The sequence below is a fragment of the Acanthopagrus latus genome, chromosome 11 (assembly GCF_904848185.1).
Source record: "Acanthopagrus latus isolate v.2019 chromosome 11, fAcaLat1.1, whole genome shotgun sequence".
Lineage (NCBI taxonomy): Eukaryota > Metazoa > Chordata > Actinopteri > Spariformes > Sparidae > Acanthopagrus > Acanthopagrus latus.
This window is the reverse complement of record NC_051049.1, coordinates 2,816,170-2,838,045: the sequence shown is the minus strand read 5'-3', so window position 1 is coordinate 2,838,045 and position 21,876 is coordinate 2,816,170. Positions and strand designations below refer to the sequence as shown.

The window sequence follows — 21,876 nt, the reverse complement described above, 5'->3', positions numbered from 1 at the left end:
CAATATGGGTCTATGTTTTTGTGCCATTGTGATCAAATGAAATAAATAAAAGGAAATGTGACGATAGCTCTCAGTGAGCTGCATTTACATCTGTTAACAACAACAAAAGTGAAATCTGATATCTTCTCATTTTCTACATCTTAAACCTGCATTTACATTTATTTACAGTTGAAATAACATCAGTCGCATCTTTTACCTGCGGTACCCAAAATAGGACAGATGATGTTGGCTGAGCTGGAACTCAGTCTTCAGATTTGAAGTTCCTCAAAGATACTGAACTGTTTTTATTTGTAATCCAAAAGTGTTTGATCATTAAACTTGTAAACCAAGCTCTGATCAAGTCCATTGTGTGTTTTTCTGCACAAGAAGCTCTTTGAGAAGAAGCCTTGAACATGAGAGAAACACTGCACTGATTATAATTGCCTTACCTGAGGGTAGCATCCAGTGGACCGACTGAAGCGATGCAGAAACTCAGCAAATCCCAATTAAATTCAACACAGACAATGAACAAAGCTTTTTGCTGTGTGTGTTGTCAGAACAGAACAAAAGAGTGATTAAAACTTCTTGTTAAGGGGGAAAATGTGACTCATCTGCCTCAAAGCAGAGCACATTTTGGATATCTAATAAGAGGCCGGGGACTTTTAGCTAACAATTTCATTGTTTTAACCCATCATAAAAATATAACCCCAAAATTAATTTGCTATAATGTAGCTAAGCGCAAACTGAGTGGCAGAACGCCCAGAAGTTGTGTCTCCAAAACAGGTTCAGGTCTGTAGAGAGCAGCCAGCTTTACACAGCCTTTCAAAGCTGACGTTTTAAAGCAGATTTGCATTATGACCTTGAATCAAGAAAAAGCATCTGGACTCTTGTTTGTTTTGGTTAAAGGGGCAATGTATCACTGCATTTCTATTTATAAAGCAGATTAACAAGTCCATCATTACAGATGCTGGAAAGTTTTAAGTTACCTGCTGATTCATTTCTCCTTTAAAAAAGACACCGATTTAAAAAATGGGGGCTTCAGCTTCAGCGCAACCGAGAAAGTGCTGGTACGGTACATATTGTGTATGCGGCTCTGACTTCTGCCACCTGAATTCCTCCTTTGCTGCTGAAATAATTACTACAGCCACTAGATGTCACTGCCTAACAAACTAAAAAACTAAATGTGGTCGTGATAAGCTGCTTCCACAGCTGACCATGTGATCGTTTGTCTGATGAGGACGGGCTGATAAATTAACTTTATGGTGATCATCCATCCAGCTTAACATCTGCAGGTCAGCATGTATGTTGTTAAGTATGGGCTGGATTTTTATATCTGGGATTTTTATATTATCAAGGGCATCACCTTTGTATTCTCAGCGGTGGCTACAGCCTTGAAAAATGACTTTGCAACAAAACCTGCAATGTGACAAGCCACCAACTCTGTCCAGGGAAAAAAGCCTTTTATGAATCCTCCGACCTCTAAATAAAAAGGTATGTGTGCATAGATATGATTACCATTATTCCCCAAAATTAGGCGATATAATCTTTCCTCTTTGCACATCTCCTTCAGCTCCCCAAAAACTTGCCGGAGCTCTGCGCTATAGGTGCACCAACGTTACGTAACTGTCCTATTTGTGAAACACTGCTAAAGTACACAGCAATTACCCAACTGTTGTACTGCCAGTGACAATGGCCCTGGGACAGCGGCAGCACAGTGAGATCAAACAGTTGTGCTAAATTAAAGAGCGGGTTATCAGACCAGGCAGGAGTGTTTGATGTGCAGAGATGAGATGCATTATTATGGTAAATAAGCCGCCCTTATCAAGCTATTCCTACAGGGCCCCCTGGCTGAGCAGCCCACAGCAGTGTATGCCCTTGGTCAGACAAATAGATGCATGTACACACACACTGGCACACACACACACTACACACACAGCAGCAGCAGCAGCAGAGAGCATAAATACATCTCTGTTGATCCTTTACACTCCACTGCAAACAGCCGCCTGCTCCCCAAATGTCACTCAGTCTCTGGCATAATTTGTTTCTAATCATTGGCAAAGAGTGGGAAAATGTCACCCATTTCCAAGGAGGATGAATTTCGATTGATTTCCAATTAGCACTAAAACAAAATGCCTCTTTTTGTGCGCCTCCGTGTGTGTGTGTGCCTGTATTGGTGTGGCAGTTAAGATCAGAGGAAACATAATGCAGCATTGCAACCCCGAAGGCACATCAACAGACCCTGAAGTCTGGAGGCGGAGCACCACCAAAGCTCACTGCTCTGAAATTTTACAGCTCTTATCGTGCATTTATGGCACCAAAAATACATAACTAAAGCCGTTGCATGTTATAGAAGAATAAAACATTAAGCACTGCTGAATGATTCAAAATCCTATTTGGTGCTACAGAAAACAACATGTGCAAGCAAAATAAGAGCGCGTCGACAATACAGACAACAAAGGGTGGAATATTCTCTTTAGCTAAAGTTAATAAAGGCAGAGAGATTAGTTAGAATGAGGAGGAATTTACTTCTTCAACCCAAATGACACTTTGCATTTCAGTTTACTATTCCACGCACTTACTGCTGGTCTCATCTCTTGTATAATGAGTATTTAACAGAAGCAACTGCGGGTAGAGAGAATGAGTTTTCTATCTTTTAACGGCTTCACTGTAGTGATGTTTGGTTGCTAGGAGCAGTCTCATGAACATGTTACATGACTGTTTTTCTGGAACTGGAAGAAAATGTCCCCAATCATAATAATTGGTGACAATCGGGGGCGAGTCACCATGGGAAACTCAGCTGAGCTCAACAGAGCTTAGCAGCCTCCCGGTGAACGTGCCTGGAACCAGACTGGAACTGAACATAGCCTCCAAGACCAACGGAGGTCAGTTTGCAGACAGAGCATACAGTATGGAGATGATTTACAGCAGCTCTGACATTGGCTATCACTCCAGGGACAAGAAGACATGGCAGCCAGGCACAGGAGAGGCACGAAGCAGCAGGGCAGCAGGAGGAAATCTGGCAGCAGCAGCAGATGAAAATGGCGTGTTGAGCCAGAATGTTTTCACATTTTACTTCTGTGAATTGAGGATTTATTTTGACCAAACCAGAAGCAGTGGTGGAAAGAAAAACAGAGACCAATCTGGTTAGTGTCATTTAGTTTGTGTTTGTGAAATGTGTTTTACAGAGGGTTAATGAGACAATTAAGCTTGAATTCAGGAGCAAAAGTGTTGCACAATATTTCTGTAAAAAATATAGAAAATAAATGCACGAGTATTTCTTTCCTTGAAAAAGTGATGTAGGTGTTTTCCTTCCATGCTAGCTAGCCTCATATTAGCTGTCCATTAGTGGACAGCTAATATGACCATCGTTTAATGAATTTAACTACAATTCACACTGTTAATGGAGGACCAGGGGTTGAATATCTGTGTAACCTTGTACCTTGTTTGCTCCGTCGCTTTGTGTTTCATACAGGTTGCAGCCTTTTTTCAGTTGTGCATTTTGTATTTGGTTGTGTTTTCTCACTTGCATTTTCTTCTCTAAATTCTCCACGTATATCAAACTGTTTTGTTTTGTACATTCACTTTTGTTTCACCTGTCTTGTGGAGTTGCAGCACGTTGAGCTTTCAGGGCCACGGTACAACGTGGAGACAACTGAAGGCCCGTCCCATGACGGATGTATAGTGAGGCCAGGAGCTCTGAGTGGGTTTACAAATCAATAACAATGTAAAGCTGACAGCAGATTTTCTCATATTGCGAACATTACATAATTCCAAGAGGCCGAGGGCAGTGTGGACACCCAGCATGCTGTTAGACGGACGGAGAAGGCCAACAAGGAAACAGAGAAACAATTTTCAACATAAAAACAGACTGCGAGGGGTTTGTGAAGATGATCGTGATGACTTTACATCCCGTCCTGTCCATCTGATGACGAGACGTGTTCACCTACTTACTGTGTCTCCCTGTTAGAATATGGTGGGCAGGATTTTTAAAAACCCAAGTGTTGACAGGCGTCCACTCTTTTTCTTCATGTGCCTGCCTTGTTCTGCTGTTCAGTCGTAGAGAACAAATTCAGTCTAGCAACATGAGTAATTACTTGTGCAGGAGTTAATGTATGTTTCAGCAATTGAATTAGTCAACTTAGCGAGAGCAGCGACAGAAAAAAACAAATGAAGACTGCAGAGAAAAACAGAACATATCAGTATATTAAAATCATTTATTGTGCTCCAGAAGAGTAATTACTATTTAACCAGAAAGAAAGACAAGTGACAAATAATATACATTACAAATGCCAGACCCGCTCACATGTGCCCCCTGTTTCACATGGCATTCAAAGAACAAACCCACCTTTAAGTTTTCAGACTGCTAGCAAAAACCTCTCAGGATGAATCTGAGGGTTCGGTTGTTGTTGAAGTCTCTGCTGTGATTTGAGGTTAGAAAATGGCACGTTGCGTTACATTCATTCGCAGTGCTCGTTCCTCCCCTCCCCCCGTCCGTCCCGCACACTACGGCATAGGCTGACTGTGGACTACGGTCGGGGCAGATTTACACTGGCACAAAAGTGGAGCGTCCCCCCTAGAACAGGGTTTTTCTCAAGTGTCTTCAGTCCCAAACTGTGTGGATTCATAGTCACCCTGCTAGACTGGCTCTTTTAAAACATACTGGTGTTGGGATACAACAGAAATGACTGAAGAAATGCTACCTGGATAGGTTCAGAGTTCCCCTCTTTGAATGATGTACGCACAGAAAGGAGACGTTGGACGGTAGATAGTCTCAACTCTGGGGCTTTGTCACACTTATATCTTACATCTGCCATTTGGATATGAACACTGACTTGACAATATTACAAGCATGTGGCCAATTAAATCCCAATTCAAGTCTTATTCAGGACAAGCCAGATGTCAAATAACACATAAAATTAACACAATATTAAAAATCTTAACACAAACAGAAATTAGGCACATTGCAGAAATAAACACGGGTGGATGGGATGTGTACAAGCCTCGGTTACTGACAGTGAATTATACTTTTAACTACAAAATTAAGAATATCAGCATATGGATTCCCACATAAACGCACTCAAGAAGGGCTGACATATATCTTTTGTAGTGTTTGTGTTTTGAAATGTACAGCTATATGTTCTGAGTCTTTATGACTGAAGGATGTGATTGTTTCACAACACAAAAGAAATCCTGCTGCATGCTGTGCCCGACATGACCCTGAAGTCCTGAATAAATAGAGAATACTTGTGATCTAACAAACATAAATTCAGTCATGAACCAGCGCTTACGTCTGAAAAAAGTTCTGAAAATCAGGTGTGTGTTTATGTTTTTTATGGTCCTGTGAGCTTAAACCAAAGGTAGTCGTGATGTTCTCTGGTAAAATTGCCACGGCATATAAAATGCTATAAAATATGCAATTAAATTTGAGCTTCTTCACATGTTTTATTAGTAGATTTAACCATCCAGCCATGTTTTATATTTTATTATTTCTTAGTTTAAAGGCTTAATGTTTCCTCTGTCAAAGGGTGGGTGTCCTCGTCTTTAAACAGAGCTTTTAAAATAATTTCAGCCAGCTGGGCTGTCAGAGAGTTTTAGTGCCCCATGATGATGAAAATGCTAATGTTAGTTTTCCATTGTGACATGAACACAGTCCTGGGTAAACACCGAACACTTGGGGAAACGCTTGTTTTAGGCAGCCTAAAAAAAAAACAGTTCCCATCTTTCCCACCTCATTCTTTTATGCACACTTTCACTTTCGCCCACAGCATTTAGCATTTTTATGTTTCCAAATAATAAAAAATATTATGGTTAATCCTTTTCAAACAGGATTTAATTCATTCTGAAGATCCAGACATTTGGGAGCGTCATCTCAGATGTGTTAAATTAGGAATCTGTACATTTGACCAAGAAGTCAAATCAATTATTTTCATCTATGAAAAATATTGATTTGTTATCATACGTCATCTATGATGATGTATGATAATGATGATGATGATGATGATGATGATGATGATGCACGTGGAGTGATTTTTTTTTTTTTTTTTTTTTTGCTTCTGCCTTGACAAAAACAATATAATCTCCTGAAATCAGACATGTTAGTTAATGTGAATGACAATATTGCTTGTCTGCTAAAAATTAATTATCTGAGAAGATTTTTTTTTGTTGTTCAGATTTACTATTAAAAACCACAGTTAGCCCTCGTCTGTTAAGTCCTAGCCCTTACTCTAAAGCATATGCTGTAACTGACGGCAACATACACAACGCACAACACAAGCAGCATCATCATTAAAGGTACCCTGTGGAGTTTTTGACCTCTAGAGGTGCTGTTGAGCAATGTTGTAATGAGAAAGTCCCAGTATTGTGGGTGTCTTGACCTACATTTCTGACTTTTATAGGGGCATTGCTGCATATTGACGGTGAAGGAATGTAATGGACAACACAAACTTCAACTATACAGGAAAGGGGGGAAAAAAGAAGGAGCAATGAGGAAAACGGAAATGCAAATGTTGTATGAGGTAGGAAAATGCATTTGATATGTTTGGCAGGTCATAGCGAAGTAACTTTTTAAGGAACATTGCATCAACAAAATATTGTTAACTTCACAGGGCACCTTCAATATCAGAGTCAATGTCAACAAGACGACATGAGCCACATGACACTAAGCCAGCTGACATGTTAACGTGTAGCCTGTACGGTAGCTTGCTAACGTGAACATTAACGATTGAAAATAGCTTGTTACGACAAAGCTGACGTCATCCAATATGGCTGCTAGAGAGTAAGTTATGTCACTTAAAATATATAAATGGCCGTCTCAGATTCTTTGTTTCTTGTAGATAATGACTGGGTTTTCATTTTTGAGTGAACTGCTACTCTGCCCAAATGTGAATACACACTCCAGCATGTTTCAGTGCAGGTTTGTTTAGTTTGTAAGGACTACCATCCTGTCTATCATGTTTTTGCAGCCGGCCACTTGTAATGGACAGCAGGAGCTTCAGTCTCATTGAAAGTGCTTAATCCTGTCTCTGTGGTCAGGCGGCGGTTCCTCCCAGTCTCTCCTTTTTCTGCCGCTGTGTATTTCAAAGTGTTTTTCACATCTGCTCAATCACGAGGGATGTGGCGGCTAACTAGTGCTGCAATCTGTCATGCTAAGGTCTACTGTAGCTGACTCTCAATTTGTGCAGCTAGCTCAAAATGTAATCAATCTCCAAACACTTCCTCTTTTTTTTCCCTGTCCTGCTTACATAACTTTTCAGTGATACGAATAATGCTGTCATTAGCTCCCTCAATCTGCACAGCGAGCGCTTCTCTTCCGGGGTGTGAAGGTCATCCGATGCTTTTACGTTCAAAAGTTGCAGGTTTTTTCTCAGTAATGATACTCTTCCAATTTGCTTCCATAGCCATGCTTCTCTTCATGTCAGTTTTTAGCCCTGATGAATCAATTTAATGCATTTCCACACTTATGTAACCCCCTGATTCATGAGTCACTGCAGCACCTCCTCTCAAACACCTTTTGAGTCTGTCCATCTACCTTTACATCCCAAGGCTATCTAGCAGGACTGCTTGTTCTGTATAAGTAAAATATGACCCTTCCAGTTCTGTGCAGTCACCACACATGCTGAATCTTATCCGCAATTGCTACCATGCATTGAGTTCAATTTCAACTTTTAATTTGAAACATTTTGGGTGCTGCCCAGCACGCCGCTCTCACTTTCCTCACACTGCAGTTGCTGGAATATTTTTCTACCTATGACCAATCAGACAACTGAATGCAAGGGAAGTTATTAATTAGCATTCATCCTCAGCTGTCAGCTAATTAGCATGGCCCTGCAATTGCTTGACTATTTACCCATTGGTGCAGTTACATGTTTAATTCAATGGGAGGCCCATGCTTTGCCCCGATGTCATTTCTCAGGAGAGTGTCTGAACTGGGCCGGTCCTGGGGGGTGCTGGGGGGTTTAGCTTATCTAGTGCCAATTATATTATTCACAGCAATAAAATAATTACCCACTTACATCGTGTGGGCTGACCAGACTGGACATTGTATTTAATTTATTTTTTTCCAAAGCTACTAAAACTTTGCCATCCTACAGCTCACAAGTGATAAGGTTTATGGTTTTAGTCGCCTTGTAGTTCATTGAAAATGCAGGTACGTCATGATCCAGAACAATTTTGAGTCAAATGGATTTAACATGAATCCGAGTGAGCAGTGAAATGCCGACCCCAAATGTGATGGAAGCAGGATGGTTGGGGACCAGACTACACAGTGGTTTTACTGTATCAGCTGTACATGATTGTAGAGCTCTAGGAGGCTGAAATATATGATCCACAACATGTTGGACCTAAGCAACCATAGCATGCAGCCTTTCACAATCTGCGTGGCAGATAACTAATGATTAAATATTCATAGACAGAATTATGGATGAAAGTTATGCTGTTGGTGAGAGTGTTCAGGTGTGCAGCATACAAGTCATGTCTCACTGATGGGTGTCATTAATTTGGTATTATTTTCCTGACCCAAGGGTGATGGCCAAATGTTAACAGGTTCACTAAAAGAAAATAAAATTGTCATTCCTTGTTTACTTATGCATGTTTTGGGCTTTGAAAGAATAGTGTTGCCTGGTCTTCGTCTGCCATAATTGGGCTGATACTGTGTAGTCTGATTGTAGCATAGCTGACAGTTAAAGCTCATATTTGCCCACTTTACATTTAAAAAATAGATGCGTCCACCTGAAATAATGCAACCAGAACTGCCTTCATGCCTCCATTCATAAATTATGTTTGCATGGATGTGAAGCAGTGGATCCACTAGATGCAGCATTGTAGACAGAGGTGGTCTGTGATGCCATTAAATATATCACAACAAGTACTGGGGGGAAAAATCTCTTCACTAATATTACCACTGAACAAATTTGATGGCATAGATAACTTCCAGTACTTCTGGCTGTTGGCTGCACTGCCCCCCAGCGATTTCTGGTCGTACTGTTCCAGTTTTTGTCAGCATCCACAAACTTTCAGAAAAATACAAAAATACAAATACAGACAAAATGAATGCAGAGCACAGACCGAGGGCTCCATCTGAATCTACTTTTGGGCATAAATTAGCCTTCAGACCCTTGTAGTATATTTCAAAATGACAGTCTTTACAGTCATTATAATGTCTGCACCACTCTCTGTCAATAAGCTATCCAGCCACCATCAGCATTTCAATTTTTTTTCAACGCTTGGTTCCACATCTTGTGAAATCTATTAAAAAAGACCACCAGTTTTCTTTTATATGAATCTAATAAATCTTGAGTCCAAGTGCAGGCAATGAGGGTGTTAGTCTATATACAATATCTTGAGTAGATACCAAAACACTTGGAAAACCTCGGCCCAATTCCTTTGCAGGGTTGTGTGTGAGGGTGTTAGCACACATACAATTTCATTTGCATATGACTGTTTGTGTGTCTGTAATCAGAAACTAGCAAGCTGAGTGCTGGAGCTAGAAAAGCTAGTGGTCTGCTGGTGCAGTGCCAACAGACCTACGGGACAGACTGTCCCCAGTGTCTGAAATTCACACCTTTTTAATGTTGTTGGCTTGTTTCTACAGAGGAGGGGGATTTAGAAAGTCCCTTGCCCATGATGGGGAAGTGTGATAATAGGCTTGGATTCTTCCTTTTGTTTAAATCCCAGATCAAGCCCTGGTGGTTATTTCCATCCAGGGAAAAAATCTGGAGCAAACAGTTGTAATTAGTTGATTCAATTTAAATCACATCCAAAAAAGCAACACTCCCTGTGACAAACTACATTTTATCCCCCATCCAGTGTGTCTGCTGCAGAGTTATATGGGGTAACAGTAGTCTGCACTCATTATTTTGAATGACTGCACAGTGCCTGTGAGCGAGCCAAAAGGGGCAGGAAGTATTCTCACAACAGAGGCCTCCACACATCTACACTTTAGTGGAGGGAAAACAGGGAGGCAAGCGATTCAGCTTACCAAGTAGCATCTCTGCGCCAGCATTCAGATCTTATATTTGAGCACAATAGGCTTGCCATCCAGGGTATTCCTCTCGGTTTGTTTTGAAGATCACCACTTTACCTCCGCAATGACTCTCAAGTGACTGCATCCGACTGCAGTCTGCTTTTCTGTATGACACATTCCTACTCTGGTGGCTAACGTCGTTAGCTGCCGAGGCTTCACTGACCTAAAGCTGTTAGCGATGGCAGGCAGCCTTGCAGGAGACAGTGAACTGAAGGCGGTGTGGATGCGAGGGGGAACCGTTTTACTAAACAGCCCGACCTGTCAGCTCAGTACAAAAGATGAGACAGTAGAGAATCTTCAGTAGAAAAAGAGCGGGGCCAAAAGAAGAAAAGTATTAGCTCTTTCAAGTGAGGTAAAGAGGGTTGACTGCGGGCCTCAGCTGCTATGGGAAGCCTTTCTTCTTCCTTTCCATAACGCAATGTACCTCCAAAAAAGATCAACCATAGAGAATGATTGAAACTAGATGAAAAATGCATCATGGGAATTTACCTACCCTGACCCACGCTCTTCCTCACATCGACCTGCGGTGCGTTTCCACCGAGGTTCCACCCAATGTGATCTGTCTGTGCTTGGCCTTTGACTTGTATTAGTCATGTACAGGCATTCAGGTTTTAACAGCTCTACAGAACTTGGCTGGATAAAGAAAAAAGAAAAGAAAAAAAAGCTATGTAGCCCAGAGATTCACTCTTCATCATATTTTCCACTACTTTCTTCCTCTGTTTTTTTCATACAAATGGGCTTCCGCTATGGCACTCGATCAACACACCTTCCAGTTAAAGAAAAGAAAAATGGGCAATGGATTAAACAGTGCAGGTAATTACTTCTATACGGTAAAGTTGTCCAATAGGTAGAATAGCAAAGAACATTGATCTCAACTGAAGGTACGATGAGTTTGATTGATACAGTGTAATGTGATTTAACCACTATCAAAAAGTAGTACCAACACACAGAGTACAAAACTAGTCCTTATATGCCCAGCTCCACTCAAGCTATATTATGTTATGCAAGAAAGTTTTACCATATCCCCGGCCCCTCCCCTTTCTGTCCCCAACTCCAGCCCACAACATCCACAACCTGGAACTGCGTTTCCCATGGTCCTGCGAGGGTGTGTGTGTGTTTTCCCGTAATCCAATCAGGAAATCCATCAGAAATTGCTCCAATGCAAGGGAGAGGGTGAAAATTATTCTTAATAATGACATAATCAGCAGAGCAGCCATCAAGCAGATAAATTGTCATGCGCATCGTGCTAAAATATCCAATTATCCTTTGTCCTCCAGCTCTCTGTGTTGAAGTTGGAAACTGCCAGAAAGCCAGTAGGTGGATCCCCACGTCCCACTGGTTCAGTCCTGCTGGCAGGTTTGCAGTATAGACGCCCCCCAAGAGATGAGGGCTTAAACAGCCTTGGTGCTTAGTGTACAGATCTAGATATGTAAATAGGTTCTATACAATAAAATTGTTCCCGATCCTCAAAAATAAATGGATGAAAAGTATCTGTGACATATTTTTTTTCCTCAAAATTGTTCCATTGTGCATACAGGGTTTCTTTTTTCCTTGAAGTCTTCAGTCCTTCCTTTGCTCTGTTCAAACAACTGTTTTTGCTTTATCTTACATAGCCTCCATTTATGAAGTTAACACATGCCTAAACTGGTTTGCGCGCATCTACTCTGTGCCCCCACACACACAGTAATCTGCAGTGTGACGCCAAAGGAAAACAATATGTTTTCTTGCTTTTACAAAGTGCTCCCGTCTTCTCACCTCCGAGGCGTGTCTGATGCTCTGTTCTGCTTCCAGATAATACTGTCAAGCACTCATTTTTCAAGAGATCCCGAAGGCCATATCTGTCGCTAGAAAGAAAAAGTAGTTTACTGTACCTTGTTTTTCTGCAATATCAGAACAAAAATAATAATAATAAAAAAACATCCGCCTTCATGTTTTAGCTTGTAAGGGTGTTTTTCTTCAGCTCCATATTTGTACTTTTTCTTCTTGTCTTTAATTTTTCTACAAAAAACATAATTAGACTTTTTTTTTTTTTCCCCCTCTGGTCCAAACCCCCAGAAATCCCTTGACTATATTCCCTCAGGTATTAACAGGGTGTCGTACAATCCCAGCGTAATTCCATGGGTGTCTGGCAACTCCAGGCTGGCGTTTCAGCTCCTGACATATCTGTGTTTGTCAGCATGTTGGCTGTTTGTCTCTGCTGCAGGAGTGGCGTTAGATTTTGCCTCAACCATCAGAGTCCTGCCTGCGTGGGTGCATACACAGGGCTATACCCGGGTGGTGGAGTGTGAGTGTGGATGCGGGTGAGGCAGGGTGTTATTCTGCCCGCTGCTGGGAAAGGTGTTGAAAGAGTGAAGCGAGGTGAGCCCCCCCATGGTGCTGGGGATCATGGTTATGGTGTTTGGCGTCATGAGCGGGATGTCGTCCGGCGATCGCCTCATGGCCAGAGTGTAGTCCGGCGGGCAGGCAGTCCTCAGCACCATGTCGTGTGGGTGCAGGGAGTCGCCGACACCCCTGCAGTCCCGGTCCAGGTCCGAGTGCTGCTTCATCTGCAGGGACATGATCTCCTCCTCCTGAGTGTGAGCCAGGTCGTTGGCGGCGTTCCGCTGGGGGCTGCAGCGCCTGTGGACATCATGCCTTCGCTTGTCCTTCTTGTAGTAAAGCGCGGCGAAGGCCAGAATGTTGAGGAACAGCAGAGAGGCCCCAACAGCGATGGTCACCGACAGCTCAGTGGAGTAGTCACGCTGGTCCACCAGGTGTGGCTGGTTGTGGCTGTCCTGGGTCTCAGTGGGGAATGGAGTCGGGTTAGGTCGCTTGGTCGACTGAACCTTGTTCTTTGGGGTGCGGTTAGTAACCTCTGGTGAAGGAATCTGAAGATAGAGAGAATAAAATTCAGTATTTAACTGATTCTTTTTGGTTGATGATAGAGCATGATGATAGAGTATCTAACTGATTCTTTTTGGTTGATGATAGAGTATTTAACTGATTCTTTTTGGTTGATGATAGAGCACCATTTTGATACCACTCTCACTAATTCACACATTCAATCAAGGATATGTCAACTAAAAAGTTGCACATGGCAGTGAAGAAGACCTGAGGTGAAATGTAAGGAGAAACCGCACTAAAATGGCAACATCATACAACAACAGGCTAAAGGGGCTTTTTACTTTTTCCAGTTATTTTCTCAAACACTGATTGGTTTAACTGAACAGCCAATCAGAGTGACTTCTCTCACTTACAGGTTCCTTTGCCAAGTCCAAATTTCATGTTGGCCAAAATGCTGCCAACAAGGGTCGATAATTTCCTACAGTGAGTCACACACCAAAGAAAAACAAACAAACTGCTGACTGTTGACCTTTATGGGCCCTACGATTCACTGCAGATCACAAACTATCTTCTTAAATTACTATCCACTAGTTCTTAAATCATGGCACTTGCATCACTAGATAATGGAGTATGACAACCGACAGTAAATCTGATGGCTCATGATGTGTGAATTTCCTCCTCCTCATCATGAGAATACACTTCTGTCTGACTTAAAGAAACATTTTGTTAGTACAGCACTTTGAGGTGCAACAAGTCATATCATGTCTATCCACTCAAGTACACACAAGAGTCAAAAACAATCATAGTATTACATTTCAAAATTCCTTTTCGAAGTTGCTTGGGTCTATTCCAAAACCTTCACTGTGGAGGGAATGATTCAGGTAGTTAAGTTTTAGAAGGCGGGTGAGATATAGATGATTGAGTACCAACCTTGGTGGTGGTGGGGATGAGCTGGGTGACCTCGTTGAGGCTGTGCAGATGAGGAACCAGCTCCAACCACAAGTTGACCTGAGGAGAGAAATTATTAAGTGTTAGAGAAAATGAAGGGATATAAGAACTGTCTTGAGTAAGAACATCCCAAAGTCAGTATGACAGTGCATTAGGATGAGTCATACATCTGCCATTTTGACACTTTGAGTGCTAATTACACATTAATACAAATAATTTAGAAGCTTTGATTTGATGAAGTAAAATTAGGCAACCTTTTATGGAAACATTTTACTTCATTAGTCCAAAATCTACAAGTCAACCTATTAGATCAACAAAGACTGTCATTCTTACAGGAGTTTTTACTGCAAAGCTGCCTCTCATTGTGTTACCTTTGATTCACAGAGCCTTACATTGGTGATCCTCTATAACTGCTATTACAAAAGTAATATTAGTGCAAAAAATAAACAATGTAATGGCAAAAGTGTTCCAGCTCTGTTTAGTAAACTAGAGAAGGAAACCTAATGTCTATAGAAAACAATTAATGCTTGATGGGGAAAAGATCTTTCCAACAAAAATGTTGTCTTTATAATATACTGGGAAATAATTAACCAAAGATGTTTTTTCAAAGGCCAACAGTCAAGAAAAAAAAAATTACAATCACCATTTGCAAAATGACTACTGATCTAAAGTACATACCGACAGGGACCAATGTGATCAGACGGGTCAGTAGTTTCCTTGTTAATACATTTTGATCTTATCCTCTAAATTTTTGCTGATCATGAGCACGTTAGTCACAGCCTTCCTCCAGAGGTCGACTGTGGGAGCGGCTTATTACGACCTGTATCTATGTTCCTTGTTAGTGGCTGTTGAACGTAGCAACGAAGGAGGTCGGTGGAAGTAGTGGAAAGAGTGAAGCAGGCAAGAGGCTGGGCCATACGAGCACAGGACTTTCACCCCGCAGACCGCTGTTTACATTACATTGCATGTATAAGCTACATTACGTATGTGACGTTCAGGTACAACAATGCGTTTAGTTGTGCAGTATACAGTGGATTACCACTGTAATCTATTCCCAATGTAAGTAAGCCATTTCAGTGATAACTGAAAACCTAATGAAAACCCAAATACAGCTGAGCCGATGTCTCATCTGTGTATTCCATCCAACAAGGGCTTTCATCAGTCCTGAACGTGTTACACAGCGAGTGAATTCAGTAATGTCTGACTGTACCTTGTTGGCACGGTAATGCTCTTTGACCCGAGGCTTCAGGCCAATGTGCAGGTAGAGCTGGTCTTTCTGGTTGTAGCGTGTCCATGCTACTTCCTCAAAGCGATTGGGCTTGGTGTGGATGAACTTGGTGTCCTGGGGGACTGGCTGGTTTGGGTCCCTGACAAAAAGAGCAAAGAAGGAAATAGTTTTAAATGAAAGAATTCACAGAGAGGTGAGATCTGTGCATGGTTGTATGGCATCACAGTTCATGAAGAAGATATGTCACCTCCCATGCGTGATGCAGTCCTTTCCTGGCCAGTCAGAAATGCTTGTATCTACTCTAGGGGACAGGAGGAACTAAAGCTAAAATAAAAGTGGAGTGGACCTTTAGAGGTTGCTTATTAACATTTTAATTTTGACTTAAGTGTAGCATCTCCCTCAGGCTAATCAGTGTAATTATGAAAATACTGGAACACAGGCGTGAGATGCAGCCCCTAGGTTCATCAAACATTAATCAACAGTTGAGATATGACACCTGATAAAATCAAAAAGAAGGTCAAAAGGGGTATTATTGCACACAGATGATTGGTTTTCCCAAGATTCTGATTAAATGAAGAGTTCTTAAGATTGCTCATAACCCCAGAAGTGTCTTTAATTTGAAGTTTTGTTCAAATGTTAAAAAAAATGAGCATGCCCCAGTTTTTAAATCATGGCTCTCTTATTGGGAACAAACCAGTTTATATATCATGTATAAGTAGAATGAAGCTTCCAGTCATGGAAAGTTTGGGTAAAGATGCAGTTCAACTGTGCTGATCGTTTCTATAGATCTAATGCTTCAGTAGCTGCTATGAACTAAAAAAACAGCAACAAGTTTGATGTGATGTACCATCTACTTTAGGTAAACATTGTAATAATAACACAAGAATGAAGTGCGCTGTAAATGCAGGTCAGCAACCCCGAATGAACTCCCCTCTTATAGTCAGTATACAGAGAAGCTTACAGAGGACATTCAGCATGGGATCCTGCACTAAACAGACCCACTTACACTTAATCTGGGCACTACAGAGCCAGCCACGTGAGCTATGGAGGCCCATTCAGACCCACTGAGCGCCCCATTGTCTGAGAGCGGCATATGGAGCCAGCCAGACCTCATCAGGAACACGCTTAACCATTCAAATTGGTGGCATAAATCTCCCAGGTACCCGGCATTCCACGTCAATTTGGGGTTATATATGTAGATCATTAGTGCCTTTCTGTTCCCCTCAGGGCTACTGGGCAGTGCACAGAAAAAAGCCAATGTCCCCCCATTACGCTCTCGAAAAACAATTACCGCCACGACTATATGCTGAAAGGCAACGTGAGACAGACAGGGGGGAAGAAAGTCTTTTAATTTTGTCCCATCGAGAATGTCACTCTTCAGGCTACGACCATTAATTAAGAATGTATTTGACGATATGTAGAATGAATCTGCGTAGAATACCAATTATACTGCATAGTCCATAAAGCACAAAAGCACAATTCACCACTCCTGGTCATCAAATGTGGGTTAATATTGAGGAAACACAATTACAATGTAATTATCAATTAGTTCATGGTCTTGTAATGGTAATTGCATGTTGATCAGTCTCTGTGAGAGTAACTGCAGAATAAATGCCTCCAAAACATGTTTCAATAACCCGCTGGCCGACCTGCTTACAGGATTGTGTTATCTGCACTTTTTTGCAAGAAGCAAAAATAAATGTGATCAATGTTTTAAGTTTACAGGCAGTACTGTGTTAAAAGTGTTAGTTAACATTAAATCTTTGTGTAGTTAGAGGCTCAAGAAACAATGGATGGATACATTTGCACTTTCAAAGTAGCTCGTAATCTTTTAAGCTAGTTGAGAGACGCTTTCAGTGGTCGTACTAGCATATACAATGTGATCTGTGTTGGCCCTAAGGGGACAAGTTTGCAGCGTCGTCATACCCTGTCTTAGCAAAGTTGGTCCAGTAGGTCATGACCACGGCACTGAGCATCACGTCGTTCTTGGAGAAGTTGCAGGGAAAGAGTTCTGTTGGTCCAATCATCGGCAGGCCAAACACATACGGGATCTCATCTCCATGTGCTGCGTCTGCCCATGGTGGTACCTAATGAGCAGCAGATGAATCACATCAGATCCTTATTATTACATTCATGTGACAGACACAGCGCAATGAAAGGGATTATTTTTTGCTGCTGACACACAATGGATATTGCAACACGCGCGCGCACACACACACACACACACACACACACAGTCAGACACATCAAAGAGGCTGGGAAACAACATTTTTTGGGAGGGAAAAGGGGAAATGAGATAAGTTTTTAATATTATTTTGCCTACCATATCTGGCCCATTATTCAGTGTATTACAGAGAGAGACAACATGAGAAATAAAGGGATGGAACAGGGGAGGCTTTGGGCTGAGTGTTAAACTAAAATGTAGTAGTGTTTTCTTCAGTGCCGTCTGCTGAATGAAAAATATGCCAAAATATAATGTGGGGATTTAATTACCACTCCTCAAATATTTCAGGACTACATTATATATATATATATATATATATATATATATATATAGACCTAAATATGCAGAAAGTAGCTGTACAAGTAAAACTGGAAGTAAAAAGTGAGGAAAATAAAACTAGACTTGAAGTGAACTGAAGCATGTCTTCTTCAACTGCAAACTAGTACGTCAATTACAGTGATGTTATTGGAAATCAGACCTTGATTTGTGCCACAATACAGTACCACCTCTTTTTTACAATTAGCAATCTGCCTTCATTTCACAAAGCATTTGCATTCTGCAGATTTCTGACACAAATAGGTCTCGTCTCAATCATGGAGGACAAACAAAATTGCTTTTTAGAGTCAAACTTCTTGTTGGGTTTCAGTTTTTAGAGGGATCTAAAGATTTAAAGCCTCAAGGTGTTTTGTAGCTGAAGTAATATACATTTCAGAGGTGATGGACTTGCACACTAGGTCAGTGAAAGATGCAAATGGATGCACCAACATGCTAATTCGCTGTAGGAGGTGCAAACTCTGGCAAAGTAGAAAATAATTCGACTTCCAGATCCGCTATAGGAATGTAAAGAGATGACATGGAGTTCTGAGATCAGTGCAGACTCAAAGCATACACAATATAAACACACACACATAATCTGTGCATGCTGTTAGCTAACATTTGCACAGTTGTACCATCCTGGCTGTTTGAGACATTCAGTCACGTTTTGTGTTCATGTTAGCCAGCTTCTGTTTGTGATATCTGAATCACCAAAAACAGACATATGGACAGTGATTCTGAGATCTGAAACCAGACTCCTTGAAAGCACCTTCAGAGACAGTACAACTGATATAAAATATTGCATAGATTGTCAGTTAGAAACTTTAATCATTTCCAATTAGCAACTTAAATCTTTGGCCAGACATCCATAGACCAACCTGTTCTGTCTGACAGTGGTGGTAGAAGGCATAGAAGTATGTCGGAGACCCGAAGCTGGAGTGCAGGTCAGCTGTGGCGACAGCAGGTGCCACCCACTGGTGATCAGTGAAAAGGGCCAGCAGAGTCTTCCTGCGGGTCTCCGGGTTGTGCCTGTCGGCCCAGTCTGTGTACATGAACTTGATGGTCTCCCGGAGGATATCTTTGCCCTCTGGGTAGCCATAGAGGTCATCCACAAAACTGGACACAGCATAGTCAAAGTCGTTGGCCTGAACGCCATTTTCATTGTCCACGATAAGCTCCACGAACTTCAGGCCCTCACCCTGGTTAACTCCCAGCATGATGTCGTAGTTGAGAAACTCACCTTGAACAAGATGGTGCAGATGATTATTAAAAAGAACAAACTTAGGGTAAGAAGACTGTTGGAAACCTCTGGCTCTTGAGCAGAGTAAACTCATACCTTGCTCCATGAGAATCTGAGGGTCGTCAGGTATAACATCTCCATCAATAACAGGCCCAAAGGCGATGTGGTAGCGGGCTGGCTGGATGTCTTGATCCACCAGCTCCTTGTAGTGTTTTTTCTGAAGGCACACGACAAGCTCCACTGTGTCCTCCAGGTTACAGCCCACCTTCCGGGCCAGCATGCGGGCGTACTTGGCTGGCTGAAAACTGACGGCCCAGCTGGACAGAGCTGTGCCGCTCTGGGCGATGGCTCTCTGGAACAGGCCTGGAGACGGATGCAGGAGAGGGGCGAAGAGGAAATTACAATGAGCTGACAGAACTGCAACAGGAAATGACATGAGGATCAGGGGATTGAGGTGAGTGAAGTGAAGTGTCTTAAGGATAATCTAACTTTCTCGAAAGGAAAAGTGCAAGAAACATTTGTCTTACCTTGATGAAATAAATAAATGTTAACAATCCCACTGATTTCCAGTTGGCTATAGCTAGCTACCATTACTTAATGAGCTCATGGCTCAGTTTGCCATGGAGCCAGTGGCCCTGGAGTTTGCCTGGAGGGTGGGGGGTCACCACAGGCAGCGAGGACCAGCTCAATAGGGTTTAGCAGCCTGAGAGTGAACACGGCTGGTCACCAGACTGGGACAGAACACAGCCTCTGATACTGATGGAGCTCAGTTTGGAGACGTGGCGGGGGTGGGGTGGGGGGGACATGACTCAACAGAGGAGCGAAAGGGAGTCAGACATGCGCAGCAGGTGATTGTGGGAAGACGAACCAAGACAGTGGTGAGTTTTATTTAGTTTATGTCTCGTCTCTCGTCCAGGCGAAAGAGAGACAATATTTCTCTGTGAGTTTATTTCAGACACGTATTGGTCTTAAAGCTAAGAGATTGTGCCAAATGTAACAAACTGCCCGATGACATACATCTCGCAGCTGAAACTACGGGAGCTATTAGACCATTGCCTCTTGCAGAGCATGAGACAAGGTGGGAGATAGCGAGTTAGCACACCAACCTCAGCAGACATGCCTGCAACACAGTAAACAGATCCTTTTCAACATAAAGTCATCACTGTTGTTTCGTCACATTCTGTTTATAATGTTACACACCATAATTTATGACTACCAGTTTGTCCTGAAATGTGTCCATTATGACCATTTTTTTTTTCTGGAAAAATGCAATAGCTTGTCACACAACCCAACCTTGTTGAAATACATCACTTGTTCACATCACTAGGTACAGTATGTCTACTGCTACTGCCTAAAACTGTGTAAGTGGAGTCTAATCACTTGTGTATAGTTTCTATTTTATTCTTTCTTTTCTTTTTATTTTAAACACATTTAGTTATTCATTCTCTTGAAATTTCTCTTTTTATCTACACTTGTGCTGCTGGGGGATCAATAAAGGTTTATCTCATCTAATCAATAATGGTAAGTCGGTAGAACACATGCCAGCTAGTGCTCGCTGCGTTACCTCTGTTGGTCATGAGACCTTCACCTTACAGGTCACAGTGGTCCTGTGAGAGTCTTCTGTAAATACTAGATACTACACTATTGAAAACAAGTATTTTATATTCATCCGTGACTAAAAATAGTCTCTCACACTGTTTCCTGTCGTTTGAGTGATGTTTGTTATGAACAACACTGTTGCTGCTCTGGGACGTTCATCATCACCAGTATGAGCCAGTGCACTTGAGTCTTTGGTGTCACAGACAGGTCGGGGAAGCAGGTTCTGATAGAAAAACAGATTGTGTGTGTGTTTTTTTTTTTTAATGCGGTAAGTTGAAAATTAAAAAAAAAAAAATAACATCAGCCTGAAGGATTTTTTTTGTCTGTTCTGTCACACGCAAATCTGAATCTCTTTCATTCCTCTACTGGATGTGTTAGCTGATTCTGTGCATGAAACAGAATTGGTAAGCGTTGGCATATTTTAACTTTTATTTTTCATCCTTTGCTCTGTATGATCACAGTGAAAGATGTTCATGTGTCTGCAATTCTGTCTCTAGATTTTTTTTTCCATACTGACTTTAAAATGCAAAATTGAATGAAGTCTAAGTCTACAGTTAGACCCTTTTTGTTTCTCCCAAAGCATCAGACCTTACGCTACACACTGTCAGATGAAGTCATGTTGGGATGGAAAGTCTTTGAATTTCTATGTCTGGGTGGAAAAACAACAGCCGACTGAGCAAACCTTCCTCCAGGCGATGCTTTACATCTACAGTAGGCTGGTGTTTATCATGTACGTATCATATGAGTCTACCTGCCTTCAAAGCTGCGATATCATAACTGATCCAAACTCCTCTAAATTAGTCAGGGTGCGTTCACACTGAGGATTCTCCGGAGTGATTCCTCTTAATTTGTTTGGGCAGGTGAAAACAAGATAATTTGAACTCAGGTTGCGTCTCATTATCACAGTTAAATGTTGTGTTTGTAGTTAAATGCCAGAAAAAGCTGCGCCTTCATGAGAACAAAATGTTCCATTCAGTGCACATCCAGTCAAAAGCCCTCTTGCAAAGCTAAACTGTGAACTGTCTCGGGTTTGCTCTGCTCCGCCACTCACATGGTCGCGCACTGCTGAAGTGCACATACACGGTTAAATATACATGAAGATCCCGCATGCATCCCCAGGTGATCTGTACCTTTGGTGGAGTTGCTCCAGCGGTTGCCCTCCGAGTAGTGAGACAGCGTGAGCAGGTTAACACAGGAGGCACCGGCGCCCGAGCCAAACACAGTGATACGTAACGGGTCGCCGCCGAAGGCTGCAATGTTCTCACTGGTCCAACGCAGAGCCTGGATCTGGTCCAACAAACCGTAATTCCCTTTGGCTGCCTGGTCACCTGTGCTCAGGAACCCTGCAGGAGAGGACAAAGAACAGAGGAGACGTCAGTGTTATCCTTCTTTTTATTGTTAGAAGTGTCGTAAGCAGAAGGGTTCAGTATATTACTACTTCATCTTCTAACAACTGACATAAAAAAGCGCTAAATAAAATGTGACTTTTAATAGTAAGA

General features: G+C 41.9%; 1 protein-coding gene across 4 annotated transcripts in view; it reads right to left on the bottom strand.

Annotated features, from left to right (window-relative positions):
- Positions 1–4,210: 4,210 nt before the first annotated feature.
- Positions 4,211–21,876, bottom strand: part of nlgn1 (neuroligin 1) — a 393,552-nt gene continuing 375,886 nt past the window's right edge. For all 4 annotated transcript variants that reach the window (XM_037115594.1, XM_037115593.1, XM_037115595.1 and 1 more), the window contains 7 exons: positions 21,508–21,720; positions 18,875–19,141; positions 18,417–18,778; positions 16,926–17,086; positions 14,982–15,138; positions 13,754–13,831; positions 4,211–12,867 (listed from right to left, as the gene is read on the bottom strand). In XM_037115594.1, the coding sequence (XP_036971489.1) occupies positions 12,265–12,867; positions 13,754–13,831; positions 14,982–15,138; positions 16,926–17,086; positions 18,417–18,778; positions 18,875–19,141; positions 21,508–21,720 (1,841 nt within the window). In that variant the 3' untranslated portion in view covers positions 4,211–12,264. The remainder of the gene's footprint in view (positions 12,868–13,753; positions 13,832–14,981; positions 15,139–16,925; positions 17,087–18,416; positions 18,779–18,874; positions 19,142–21,507; positions 21,721–21,876) is intronic.